This window comes from Atta colombica, unplaced genomic scaffold, assembly GCF_001594045.1.
Source record: "Atta colombica isolate Treedump-2 unplaced genomic scaffold, Acol1.0 scaffold102, whole genome shotgun sequence".
Classification (NCBI taxonomy): Eukaryota; Metazoa; Arthropoda; class Insecta; order Hymenoptera; family Formicidae; genus Atta; species Atta colombica.
Window position 1 is genome coordinate 1870191 of NW_017259187.1, and position 14025 is coordinate 1884215.

The 14025-nt window shown below is 27.8% G+C and overlaps 2 protein-coding genes across 2 annotated transcripts; both read left to right on the forward strand.

Moving 5' to 3' along the window:
• The first annotated feature begins 7153 nt into the window (after positions 1–7153).
• LOC108687995 lies at positions 7154–9619 on the forward strand. Its single transcript, XM_018194048.1, has 4 exons — positions 7154–7327; positions 7859–7967; positions 8193–8346; positions 9410–9619. Exons 1-4 carry the CDS (start codon positions 7154–7156, stop codon positions 9552–9554), a joined length of 582 nt encoding a protein of 193 aa, XP_018049537.1. The 3' UTR covers positions 9555–9619.
• Positions 9620–11362: 1743 nt separating this feature from the next.
• On the forward strand, positions 11363–13032 carry LOC108687425 (proteasome subunit alpha type-3). Its single transcript, XM_018193181.1, has 4 exons — positions 11363–11529; positions 11623–11705; positions 12088–12479; positions 12687–13032. The coding sequence occupies exons 1-4, from the start codon at positions 11509–11511 to the stop codon at positions 12953–12955; spliced, it is 765 nt and encodes a 254-aa protein (XP_018048670.1). The 5' UTR covers positions 11363–11508; the 3' UTR covers positions 12956–13032.
• The last annotated feature ends 993 nt before the right edge of the window (positions 13033–14025 follow it).

Consider the following 14025-nt stretch of genomic DNA (forward strand, 5'->3'; position numbering starts at 1 on the left):
AATAATATGATATCGAAAATGTATTTAATGTTATTTTTAACATCAATCGATAGTTAAATATATTGACCATGAGAGTCTCATATATTCTTTATTGCCATTCGTTTGCAAACTGCTACGACAGAGGGAACCTTTGCATGCAAGCGATTTATTCTCAATATTAAGGCATACTATTTTATTTAAAATTGTAATTACTATTTTAAGATAATCATAAAAATATGAATAAAAATATGTAATATAGTTCGAAAATTTATGTGAATTCCAACATAACTTTTTATTATTTATTAATACGAATGTAAAAATATAAAACAATTTAATTTTATAAAATTTATTATATTTAAATGTAAAAATAATAAACATATTATTACTTATATTTTTAACATTTTTATTTGCATGCAGCATTTTTAATATGTCAATGTAATTTTTTCTTCTTTTTAATCAAATATATCAAAATGAAATAAATTTTATGAAATATTACGTAAATGCAAAAAGGAGAAAAAATTTTATTGTTATCATTACTTTATTCTTTGTCTATTAAAGCACTTATGCGGATAGAATTGCAAATTATATCAGTATTTCTGTAGAGAACACCTCTTCCACTTTAACCTTGATATATGTTATAGAGGAGAAGATACTGATCAATTTTTCCTTATTAAATTAATCTCTTATAATTTTCGAGATATATTTATAAAATTCATTTTCAAAATTTCATTATTTTCTGCATATACCGCAGGACTTTCCACGCAAAGCAATTCTCACCCCATCTCCTCCTATTTTTTTAATTATAAAATTGAAATTACGGAGATAGCCAAGTTTTAAAATGAGAGGCTTTATATAATAATGTACATTACACTCACTCACTGCATTTTTTCATGTTCTTCTACACATAGATATAAGTTCTAAAAATAAAATAAAATGTCAGTAAATATAAATATTAGAGGCACACGATTTCCACGCGAAGCGAGTTTCATCCTATCTCTTCAGAGCGTCCAACTTTCATTTCCCTTGACAGAAAGGAGTCATTTAAGAAGTCATTTAAAACGAAGATCTAAATATCTTAAATATATAAATAGATATATACTAAGAGACAGTTTAATTTATAAGGAAAAATTGATCAATACTTTCGCTTTTATAACATATGTCAAGATCAAGATCATCGAACAGGTTCCTTAATGTAAAGGTTTACCTTTTTCTTATTTTCTAAATTCTTTGGAGTAGAATTCCATTCTAAAAAATGAAAATTGAGCCTTTAAATTGAGTCTTTAAAAAGATTGTTTTCGAATGATTCGATTTTTAAGAGTGAGATTTCATTCTTCAAATTGAGATAAATAGATTCACTCGAAGAATTTCAGAGAATATGTATACAACAACTACTTACACAGCAGTGAATACTTTTATTATCACCCTAATACTTCACATATGTATTCAAGTAGCACACAATGATTATAAAGCATTAAAAAAGTGCTAAAAAGTGTATAAAAGTATTTTTTAACGCTTTGCAGGCTCTGCTGTGGTATTTAGATAATCATATGAAAAGAATAAATTTTACTGAAGTATCTAAAAATTTAGCAAGATAATAGGCTAAAAATAATTTTATTGAGCTATCAAAATAATTATGTAGGAAACTCAGTATTTATTAATATGATAAATAATATTGCAAAAAGTTTTAATTCTAGCAATCCGTTTTAGCGTCTTACCTTAGACAACAAAGTTCAAAATCGAGATGTAAAACGTTTCGAAAATGTCTTTTAGACATTTTTAAGATGTCTTTTAGACATTTTTAAGATGTCTTTTAGACATTTTTAAGATGTCTTTTAAAATATGTCTTTAAGACATCTTAAAGTAGGTGTCTTTAAAATCCAATCGCACTAACGTTACTTTGACTTTAAGTGAGGCTTAAAATTCTAGTTTACTTTTTTTTCTTTAAAGCCGAAAAAATGAGAAAGATAGAGAGAGTTTTAAGCTTCGCTTAAAATCAAAATAACATTGGTACAATCTAAGACTTCTTGTCTCGTTTTTGAATAACACGTGACGTAATTATTTTGATAAGCCAACAAAATTATTTTCAGATCTGTGTCTAGCTAAATTTTTAGATACTTTTTCAAAATAGTTCTTTTCATGTAATTTTTGAATCTATGTTGCGAACTGACAAATCCTTGCATGGAAGACGCGGAAGAGGTGGAATTCCAGAAGTGAGAAAATATCGTGAGAATACATGAATATTTCAACAGGTGAGATCAGTCAAGCAAGAAGTAACATAGAAAGCTCGAAATAAACAATTATTATGCATTACTGAGAAATTACTCGAAATTTTCAGCAAATAATTAATCCTATTTCTAATATTCTGTTTAAGCAAGTGAGTCATAATTAATTATTTCAAAAGATTTTAGAAATGTTACGAAAATATAAATCGCGAAAAATAAAAATAAAAACGTAATTTATAAAAGGAATTTCACGCTTGTCTTGACAGTGCTGTTTTCCATAAGATTTCCAGAAACGATTGAAGATTCTTTCATGATTCAACATAATGCATTCTGAGACAGATGCTTGTTACAACTTTATTTTCAGTATTTACAGGTATTCGTGTAAACTACGAAGAAAGGAGAGATATAATCTGTAAAAATAAAAAAAAAACGGAAAAAGGAAAATAAATCAGGAATATCGTTACGACTTCTCATTTGTAGTCAATTCAAAAGGACAAAGTATTCATCATCAAATTTGTTTTCCTGCTGATTTATGTGATTTATATATTGCTATAATTATATGTGTACTGTTAACATTGGTGAAAAACTACTTATCAAGGTAATACAATGAATATCTTATTGATTGATATATTGCCATAAATTCCGATTTTAATATAGTGATACTATATTGCCGAAAGTATATATATATATATATATATATATATATATCTTGGATTACATTTTCAAGAATTAGATTTAATTTTCAGCAAATATATAAACATTGGTAATTTATTGATTTAATTATTGACATAATCCCAATATTTTAATATAATAATACTATATTGTCGAAATTATATATATTATGTATTATATAATACATATGTATATCTTGGATTATATTTTCAAAAACAAATTTAAATTATGCAAATATAAATATCGATAATTTATTAATTTACTTATTGATTAAAATTCCAATATTTTGATATATCGATACATCGATATTGAAACTATCGATCTTGCATCATATTACAAGAACAAGATTAAATTTTGATACAAATATAAATATTGTTCACAGAAAGTTCAAAAAGACTTCAGTTGCATGTCATAAATTTTAAGTTTGTTTTCAAGTACAAAAAAAATTTTTTTAGAACTTTTCAGAAAAAGAATTCTTTTTGTATCTGAAAATAAACTCAAAATTAATGACATACAACTAAATTCTTTCTAAATTTTTTTTAAAACTGCTATGTGGATAATTTATAGTTCTATTTATTGACTTAAATCCTAATAATGTATCGTAATGTATCGATACATTACCAAAACTACGTATTAGATCATAATTCCAAGCACAAGATTAAATTTTCAGATAAATATGAATTCTAGTAACTTATTGATTAATTTATTGACAAAAATCTTATATTCCGATATATCGATGCCATTTGATATATAGTTGAAACTAGGTATATTTTGGATTATATTTCTAAGGATAAGATTCAATTTTCAAATATGAAATTTATTTTATATCAGTGAATATTATTATCTTAATCAACCAATAAAATATGTTGTTAGTTTAATAGACGAATTAGATATTAAAATTCTCTAATGTTAAACAGTATCCTAGAAAGCAAATTTATTTGCTTTGTTACGTTGATGATTATGTATTTCAGAATTGTGTAGTCATTAACTATGGTACACGCTTTCGTGTTAAGGCAATCTGCATGACGCCTTGAGTGTTAATAAGCGAGACCAAAATACATGTTTTTTTCATATAATATTCTTGTTTCTTCTTTATAGTAATTTTCTTTTTAGATAATAATTAATTAATTATTTTCCTCAAATGTATTAAAAAAGATAAAATCAATCTATGTCATGATGTTATATAACAGATCAAAAGATCAAATTCTCTTCAAAATGCCATATTATAGACTTCGAAGATCTTATTACGCTGACTAACAGAATGCCATTAACAGAATTTTCGTGTCAGGTTTTTGGGTAAATTAAGATAAAATGACATTTTTAACACTTTTTATTGCAAAACAAAACCTCGTTTCCAAATAAAATCTACGATACCTAAATTAAAAAAAAAATGTATTTGAAAGAAATCTTAAATTGTATTTTTTTAGGACATTAAATTGTACTAAAATTTATTTAAAAATTTACTCAAAATCCTGTTATGTTACTCAAATTCTATGTCATCGTATTCAGCAAAAAAATATTCGAAGTATACACTATATAACACTTTGGAGAAAATTTGTTTGCGTTACAAAGCTTCTGATTGCAGTTTCATATTTAGTATCGTATCCTCATTTTGCAGTTAGTTACAGTTCTATGACTCATGTTTCTCTTGGAATCTTTTGAATCTGACATTCCAGAGTACGAAAATAACATACGTGGCATATGACTGCAGTTGCTACAACTTGTCAGCTCTTGAAACAAGATCGCTAATGATCATCATGTGTCGAGTCCGATCGCCATTACACATTATTACCGGTCATTCTATTTTTTCAACCGGGAGTTCTATCTAATAAGGAAGAAAGGGGAGGAAAGGAGGAGGGTATGAAATTATAAAATATCATAATCAAATCGATTTTATTTCTTGATTTCTTTGAATCGATAAACTAAATCAATCAATGAATTCAATCAATGAAATTAATTTTAGATTTATATATTACATCTGTGTGAAATATATTTAATCATTTAATCTCATATTTGTATATTCTTCTACTTATACATATAAACGCATATCTTTAATTTGTATTATAAAAAAAATTTTTAATGTTTTATTCTGATATCATAAAAAAATAGCTTTCAGTCTAATATGTTTTCTAACAAAAAATATACAATTATATTGATCACAGCATTATGAGTAATTTAAAAAATTTAAAAAACGGAAAATCGATATCGATTTTTAAGCTCTAAAGAGATCAATGATTTATATATATGTTCTACGCAATGAATAGCTTTAAATGAAGACGAAATAGTAATTCGTAAGTGACATGCCTGTTAATAAAATTATGTTATTTATAATAAAAAGAACATACTTATTTATATAAAAAAATTAATATTGATAAAAATTACTAAAAACTTCTAATTCAATATTCTATTTATGCGAGAATTGCAATTCGTTTTATCGTTTCAATATACAAATAGAAAAAATCATTCATAAAATAGTCGAATAATTATTATCAATCATATTATACATAAATAGTACGAACTAAAATAGTACGAAATAAATATCTCTTCATTGTTTTATTGTTCCAATAATTTTCAATTTTTATAAAGATCTATAGATAAAGAAGTTAATTAACGTTTATAGATGTATTTTAACGTGCTAATATTATTTTGTTCAATTGTATATTATTTCTATATACAATATCATCTCATTGCATTATATTTGTGTTTTACGATCCGCGGAGTTAATTTGAATTTTTATTCTATTCTAGTATTTTATTCTATTATTGGAAATCTATCGAGCGATCAAAGTAATATTACTTCACATTAAAGCATATCATTGCGTATAAAAAAAGCGATCCTTCAAAACGTAAGATGCAAATTCTGTAATTTCTGCACGTGCGCAGAGACGACCGCAATGAATAAGAGATGTAGGAGGAGGTGCATTATACGGAAAGGAAGATATATGAGAGGACGTGACGAAACGAAAATAGCAGGGCACGGCGGCGACTATTAATGGGCTTCGCAGGAGCTCGGATCTCACATTAAGTATGCAACGAAAACTTTATTTTCCCTCAACATTTTCCTCGTTTTTTTGCCGGCTTGTTTTTCCGTCCCGACTGTCCGTCTAGGGCGGGTGCATATTTGAGCAACTTGATCCTCCATAGACGAATTACTCACGTAAAGTGCACACTGCTGATGCATATTTAATGAAAGAGTCTATAGACCCTGTGATTACGCCCAACAGTTCATGTTACAAGTTCGTAAATTAAGTATTCTGTCTACGAGAAAAAATGATAGTTCTCTGGGAGTGTTTCGAGAATATAACAAAACAGAGTTCTGATATATGAAGCTCGCGAATTCTACTGTAATATTCGCAAATATTCGATCGATAATTCGCAGTTCCAACCTAGACGATCCACGAAGATGATCGCTCCGTCGCTTTTCCTATCATTTTGCTCATTGTTTTATATTATCGAAATTTTTCCGTGAAAATATCAAAGTTGAGTAGTGTTTCTCACTTTCAATACTTTTAAATATTTCAACATTTTTAATTCGTAATAATGATGTTTTGCAAGATCGTTGCAAATATATTTTCACGGAGCAGTAATTGCGCGAATTTTCGCTCCAAGAATCAAACGTCCAATTGTCTAGCAAGTGCTAATAATATTAATTCTATCAAAACATGCAAGAGATCATTAAAATGATCAATTGGTCGAACGAATTCAAACGAGTGCATTTAATTCTATCTGGATATTTTATTCGAGTAAAAGTTTATAAATGACGTGCTTTCACCGCTTATTTCCGTCAACCCACGAGGAAAGTGCACGAGTACGGCGAAGAGCTGGAGAGTGACTAATGAGTATCATTAACGATTGCGTGGTTTATCGTCACAATGGAGAAAATCAGAAGATGACAGTTACTAACTGCAAGCGCAGATAGACGCAGATAAAACTACTTCATGTTTTACCAAGAAAGCAATGTGCGTGTCTAATATAAAAGTACTTCCATGCAGATCGCGACGTTATTTCGACTTTAAAAGTTTGAGTTAAAGGTTTAGTTTAACAAGTTTAACAACTTTCGTTAGTACTTTGACTTGATTGACAAAGACATATATTTCGAGGATCCAAGATATTAGTCAATTCAAAATATAACAAATCTGAGATATCGCGAGAGAATAAAGAAATTCTACACTTCTCCGGAATAAATTGAAAATAATAGTAGCAATTTAAGCGATAATTAAGATTTACGATTATCTGCTGAAAACTTATTAATTATATCATCAACGTATATCATCAAGAAAAATGATAATTAACGCGAGAGTATTTGTGTTGATCGCACTGGTAACCTACGGCGTATGCGCTCATACAGTCGACATTCGAGAGCCTTACAAAAGAACTAATGATAAAAAATATACTGGGTCTATGCTGGCTGAGATCGCAAAGGAATTAGTGCAAAGATCGACGACCAGCAGTCAGGTAATAAAAATTATGCATCATTATATAAAAAATTACGAAAATATGGTATTATCTAAGTAGAACAAGTCACGATAATATCAAAATAATATTAAAATGAATTGGAAATGATTGAAAAATGACTTTTAATGATCATTTTGGAATCATTTTAACATCATAATGATTTATTGTTCTGCTATTGTTCAGATAGCTCCTGACGATTAAATGTGTGAAGAACAAATGGAAAATAATGTTTTTTCAACATCAGTGTCAAATTTAAATTAAATAAATCTTTTTATTAAACTGAAATTCAGACCCAGTAAACGTCAAGTAACATTAGATCAATATCATAATTTTTTTATTCAATAATATAAATTATGCTTTACAATTGTTAGCTGATGTTTACAAATGAGTATAATAAAATCGTATATTATTTAAATGGCTTAAGATGGATTTTATTTGCATATTATTTATTTCAAAATCAAGTTATATCTCATGAGAATATTTAACAATAAATAACCAGAATTAAATTAAAACGTAATTGTGATATTACAGGTGCTGACTTTAAATCTCTCGAATTTGCTATTACTTTTGGTGCTTAAAGCAGTTGTGTTTGGCGCTGGCTACATAGGACATGGTTATAAAGGACGCGAATTAGAAGATGGTAATTTCGAAATGCATATGTATAAATCATTAATATTCATTTGAATATACTTTTCGTTAATGATATTGCAACAATTGACTATATTGAATGTAACACTAATCTGTTTCTGTCTCTTGTCGCGGCTCTTTGGAATAAAAGCTCGGCGAATATGTGTAGCAAAATTCAAAATTATAATCACAATTGTTTTTAATTAACTTTGTATTAATAACTTTGTATTAATTTCAGAAAATATTGTATCGGAGGGTGAGCTTGCATTAGCGCTTGGGTATCTAATTGGTGATACCTGTTTGTACAGAGCAGCTTGCGAAGAGCCACATATTGCGAGAGAATATCTCAGTGCAGCAGAAATGCTCTTGCAAACAATGAAATTGATGCCGCAGTATGTATACAAAATATTAAAGAAAAATTGTAAAAAATTAAATTAAATATTGTATGTATAAAAAAAAGTACTCGGTACTTTTAAGCTTTGCAAAAACACAATCTTTACTATTGATTACTATCGATAAACATGAAAAACACTTAAACACTTTTGAAGGAAAGACTTTTACATCGAAGGATTAAAAAGATGTCTATTTTTACGAATTTTTTTGTGAGAACTATTAATTTTAACTTAACTTAAATATTTTAATCAATGTATATATATATATATATATATGTGTGTGTGTGTGTGTGTGTGTGTGTGTGTGTGTGTGTGTGTGTGTGTGTGTGTGTGTGTGTGTATATTAGTGTGTGTATATATTAGTGAATATAAAATTTTTAATTAAAAATATTAACAAATAAAGCCGACACAAGTATTACAACCAATAGCAATAGCGGTTTATAGTAACCATAGCTGTCACACAGTTTGTTTAAAACCCAATAATTTTGAAATATATTAATAAATTTTGTCCTTGTCATTTTAGGCAATTTTAGACATTCTTAATTTTGACAATATGGCAAATTTCAGAATTTAAAGATGCAATTTTTCATAAAAAATTGTTTATACTTTGATCATATAAAGAAAAGCTATGATTCTAAAAAAATTCTTGCGACAAAGACTATTAATGTATTTTTCAGGAATTTTTTAGATTTTTTATTTCAAATAAACTAAATGAAAGCTACGATAAAACTAAACCGTAACCATTATTGTAAAGCATTATTGCTATTAGAACCAACAATGTTATTTGCTAATATTTTTTATTAAAAGTTTTATATAACATTCACTAATATAAATGTATTGGTCAAAACTTATTTGAATAAAATTAATAGTTTTCGAAAAAAAATTCGTAAAAATAAATATCTTTTTTATTCTTTTGAGTGTGCTTCCTCTTAAATCAGAAGTTATTTAATGTTTAAAATTAAATATTTTGAAAAAGAAATATCATATACATGGACAATCAAATAGAAAATAATGCACAACATTACTGCGAAAATTCTATATATAAAATTTGCATTTTCCGTAGAAGTTTACCTGCACAATCCAATTATGAGAAGACAATTGCAGAATTCCGGAAGGCAATTGAGTATGGCAATATCGAGGAATGTCCACCAGAATATAGCTGCAAAAAAGAGAATTTAAATAATTTCTTACAAAGTGAAAAACGATAATGTTACTTATAAATATTTATCAAACATTCCATAATTCTTATTTTCTCTTAGATAAGCTATATAAATCGCACAACAAAATAATATTTTATATAAACATATTTTTTAGAATTATTAATCTTTTGCAAAAATTATTTTTTTTTATTGCCATAATTGGAATTATACTTGTTCGATGATAACTTATACGAAAAATGGTAAAAACATAATAAGAATTTATTAATTATTATTAATTTATTTATATTAATAATTCATTTATTAATAAGAAAATAAAGATTATTTTTAGAGTTATTATAAATTACATTTTATAACTTTGATTTTATACAAAGAGAAAATATAAAATTAAAAAAATCATTATACAATCTTTCGTACATTTTATATGCGTTGTTATTAAGTATTTATACAAAAAAACTATTTTTATTTGATAACATCTTTTATAAATTTCTAAAAAATATGTTAAGAAAATCATTTAATTTTACTGATTATATTATTGCCCTATATATATATATACACATACGCATATATATCATTATTAATTTATATTATTGACTCTGTGTTATTGAATTATTAAATAGAAGTAATTAAATATATAGAATTAAACAGAATTATCATACATAATTAACAATATAGATAATATAACTAATGTGATTCAATATGGTCAGTATATGAAAATAGTTTGTAATTTGCATAAATTTAATGTATCACATAATTATAATCCAGAAATTATTGGTCGAATTGATGTAGATTTTGATTATCAACGTCGATCAATGATGATTCGATTAGATAATTATTTAAGTCTAGCTAAGCATACAGGGTATATGTAATAAGTACGCTATAAAATATTTTAAGAAATGATTTGTCACACAAATTTAAGACGAAAATTTCATATGATTATATGAATAGCTTATAATTTTAAAAATACAAGGTATTAAAATTTTGAAAAAAAAATTTTGAAAATCATTCGAATTATTTTGATTTATTTTGAAACTAAGAGGTAAATCGCTGATCAAAATTATATAATGCCCACTAATGCCCACGTAAAGCCCAAATAATGCCTATTAATATCCTATAAGCTCATCAATGCCAGTAATGCATTTCATACCGCTTATTATAATATACAATTTTCTTAAATAATGTCCAATTAATACTTCAACAAATCGCAGTGTCTTCAGCAGTTTACCCCTTAAATGACTTTAAACATATACATACAATGAAATTTCATCAAAATTCGAATGGTTTTCAAAATTTTTCCTTTAATACTCTGTATCTTTGATACAGAATCTCATTTTGGATATGTGATTGTATCAAGTTTTCGTCTTGAATTTTTGTGAGGAATATCATCTCTTAAAATCTTTTAGTATTCATTCTGCATATTTAATAATAAACCCGAATGCAACCATTATTTGAGACAATTTTTTCTTAATTCAAACAACTCTCAATAATTTCTAGATAAATCGAATATATAATTAACGCAAACAGAGCTTTTTATGTAAGGACAAGCTACAATATTCAGCAGTGTTTGCAATGCTGCTTATCTTTGAAAAACTGAGACTAGTGATATATAAAAGAAATTGCGAATAGACTTGACGGAGAATCTCACTTACCACTCCATGTATGTAAATACATACAGAACTGAAATAATTTGTGATAGGTTTCTTCCATTATATTTATGTCATTGTATTAAAAATTATAACAATCTTTGTTGAAGACAAATTCACAGCTTTCTTTTCGTTATTACCGCTGGCGCCACGTAGATTTCCTTGCAATTTCTGCCACCAAGTGACGCTAGAAGCACGCAGCTGCTTAACCTCAAAGTCGCGGTGACGTATGCGAGACGCGGTGACGAGTGATTACCGTAGGTATTGATTTGTTTGATTTTCGCCTGGTCACGCATCGAACGCATAAACAATTTTTCATTTTTCGACTGCTAACGTTGCTTCTTATACTTTTTCTCTGAAAGATGAGTTCTATAGGCACAGGAGTGAGTATTCCTGCACATTGTTCAATACACGATCGCAAAAATGTCACGTTAATACGGCTGACATTCAAAATCCTAACCTCACTTTCATTCTAGTACGACTTGTCCGCCTCGCAATTTTCACCGGACGGACGTGTATTTCAAGTGGAATACGCGCATAAAGCTGTAGAAAATGGAGGGTAAGTTTCTCTCGCATTATTCCTCATGAAGTCTTATAAATATCGATTGGAATAGTATTCGCGCACAATAATGTCCTACTGAAAATCAATGCGACATGTAGAATATCTAAAATATATAATAAGAAAGAATACATGCACGTATGCCTACACTTCATTTGTATGCAGTAGTCCATTGGTATCAAGATTGTCTTAAGTAAAATCTTACGATGATAATACACAGCTCTGTCTGATTTATGATATCTTAAGACTACATTTAAGACAGTTTTAAATATAAGAATCGACTATGAATATAAGTTTCTGATTGATTCATGACATCTTAAACTTATAATTAAGATGTTTTTAAATATAAATATCAGCCTATGTATGTTATCTTTTGTTACAGGACAGTTATTGGTTTACGAGGGAAGGATGGCGTAGTATTTGCTATTGAAAAGATAGTAACATCGAAGCTCTATGAACCAGGTGCTAATAAACGAATATTTAACATAGATCAACACGTTGGTATGGCAGTCTCTGGTATAATATCAGATGCAAGACAGATCGCAGAGACTGCGAGATCAGAGGCTGCTAGTTACAGGGCACAATATGGAGTCGGTATTCCATTAAAATATTTAAACGAAAGAGTTTCTATGTATATGCATGCGTATACCTTATATTCTGCTGTACGTCCATATGGTTGCTCTGTCCTGCTCAGTGCTTATGAGACAGATGGTCCAACATTGTATATGATTGACCCATCAGGAGTATCATATGGTTATTATGGCTGTGCAGTAGGTAAGTGAAAGGTCTGTTTTAAAAAAAGATGGAATGTAGACCTATATTCAAAGTTAGTCTTATATTTAAAACTTAAGTACAATCTTAAAATGTTATAAATCAATCACAAAGCAGTATTACAAGATGTTACTTAAAATGATCTTGAAATAAAAATAGACCATGAATACTAGCCATATAGAAATTGATGTTTTGTGATATTATCTACAGGTAAAGCAAAACAGTCAGCTAAGACGGAAATTGAAAAATTGAAATTATCAGAAATGACTTGTAAAGATTTAGTTAAAGAAGCTGCTCGTATTATCTACCTTGTCCATGATGAACTTAAGGATAAACAATTCGAATTGGAAATGAGTTGGGTTGGTGCACATACTAAAGGAATTCATCAACGTGTGCCAGCAGATTTAAAAGCTGAAGCCGAAACGAAGGCACGACAGGCAATGGCAGAAGATTCGGACAGTGACACTGAGGATATGTAAAATGATATATAAATATTGCCGTGAAAATTCTTTATATTGTAAGCGATAATATTAAATATAACATTAATACACACAAATATATGCATTGATTAATGTTTTTAAATGATTGAAACAAGTAAAGAATATAATTATGATGCTACAAATTTCTAAAGAGCTATGATCTTTCTTTTGATCTTATAATTTTTTATGAAAAGGAATTTATCTCTTATAATATTTTCTCTTGACTACCCCCCACTAATGCAACACTCAGTGTACTTCCACGGCTATGGTGTACTGCAAATTTTATGCATGAAATAGGATTTTGCTACACCATCTCAAAGGGATGGTGTAGAGTCAGTGTGACATTTGAAAATTGAAGTCAAACGGGAACAGGATTTTAATGCAATAATGAAATAATGTATGCTGGTGTGTACCACTCTAGTGTAACTGACTGTAGTGCTTACACACAACTGGTGCGATGCAAGGCTGCACTCAGTGTATCCCAAGAGAAAACGCTATTACTTAACGTTCACTTTAGAGAATTAGACTTATTTTAAAGCTTATTTTTAAATGTAAAATGAAATATTTCTAAAACTGATTATCATTCATCTAATAATTCTAATCTTTAAATCTCCATTCTCATCTTCTTAAAAAAACTGAGGCATACATTGATCAAGGATTCACAGAAAACGAATCGATTCTTATATAAGCTATGCATTCTCATTTTAAAGTTTTATTTGTTAATCTGGAAGCTTTTTTTTTTCCAAATGTACTGCAATTTGCTTATTTTCAGTTAATTCTAGAATCATAAACTATTGTAAGGTATTGTTTGATGCGTATTTACGATTTAGTTATGATTTTAGTTTATGATTTTAGAGTTAACTCTTCAGAATTAAGTTTATATTTCAGATATTTTGTTATGCAAGATATTTTCCTATAAAATATAATTTTAGTATCATAATACACGTAGTAAATACGATCGAACTAAATTTAAAATATTTCATTTGACCGGCGACTAACAATCTAAGTTATTTAGTATCTTTCTTAAATAAAGAATATATATATATATATCTTCTTTAATTTTTAAAATA

Excerpts from the sequence above, each read along its gene's own strand:
- LOC108687425 (XM_018193181.1), top strand. The coding sequence starts at position 11,509 with ATGAGTTCTATAGGCACAGGA. Across the intron at positions 11,530-11,622 it reads TGAGTTCTATAGGCACAGGA|TACGACTTGTCCGCCTCGCA; the intron begins GTGAGTATTCCT and ends CTTTCATTCTAG. Across the intron at positions 12,480-12,686 it reads TTATTATGGCTGTGCAGTAG|GTAAAGCAAAACAGTCAGCT; the intron begins GTAAGTGAAAGG and ends TATTATCTACAG.
- LOC108687995 (XM_018194048.1), top strand. The coding sequence starts at position 7,154 with ATGATAATTAACGCGAGAGTATTTGTGTTGATCGCACTGGTAACCTAC. Across the intron at positions 7,968-8,192 it reads AGGACGCGAATTAGAAGATG|AAAATATTGTATCGGAGGGT; the intron begins GTAATTTCGAAA and ends TATTAATTTCAG. Across the intron at positions 8,347-9,409 it reads ACAATGAAATTGATGCCGCA|AAGTTTACCTGCACAATCCA; the intron begins GTATGTATACAA and ends CATTTTCCGTAG.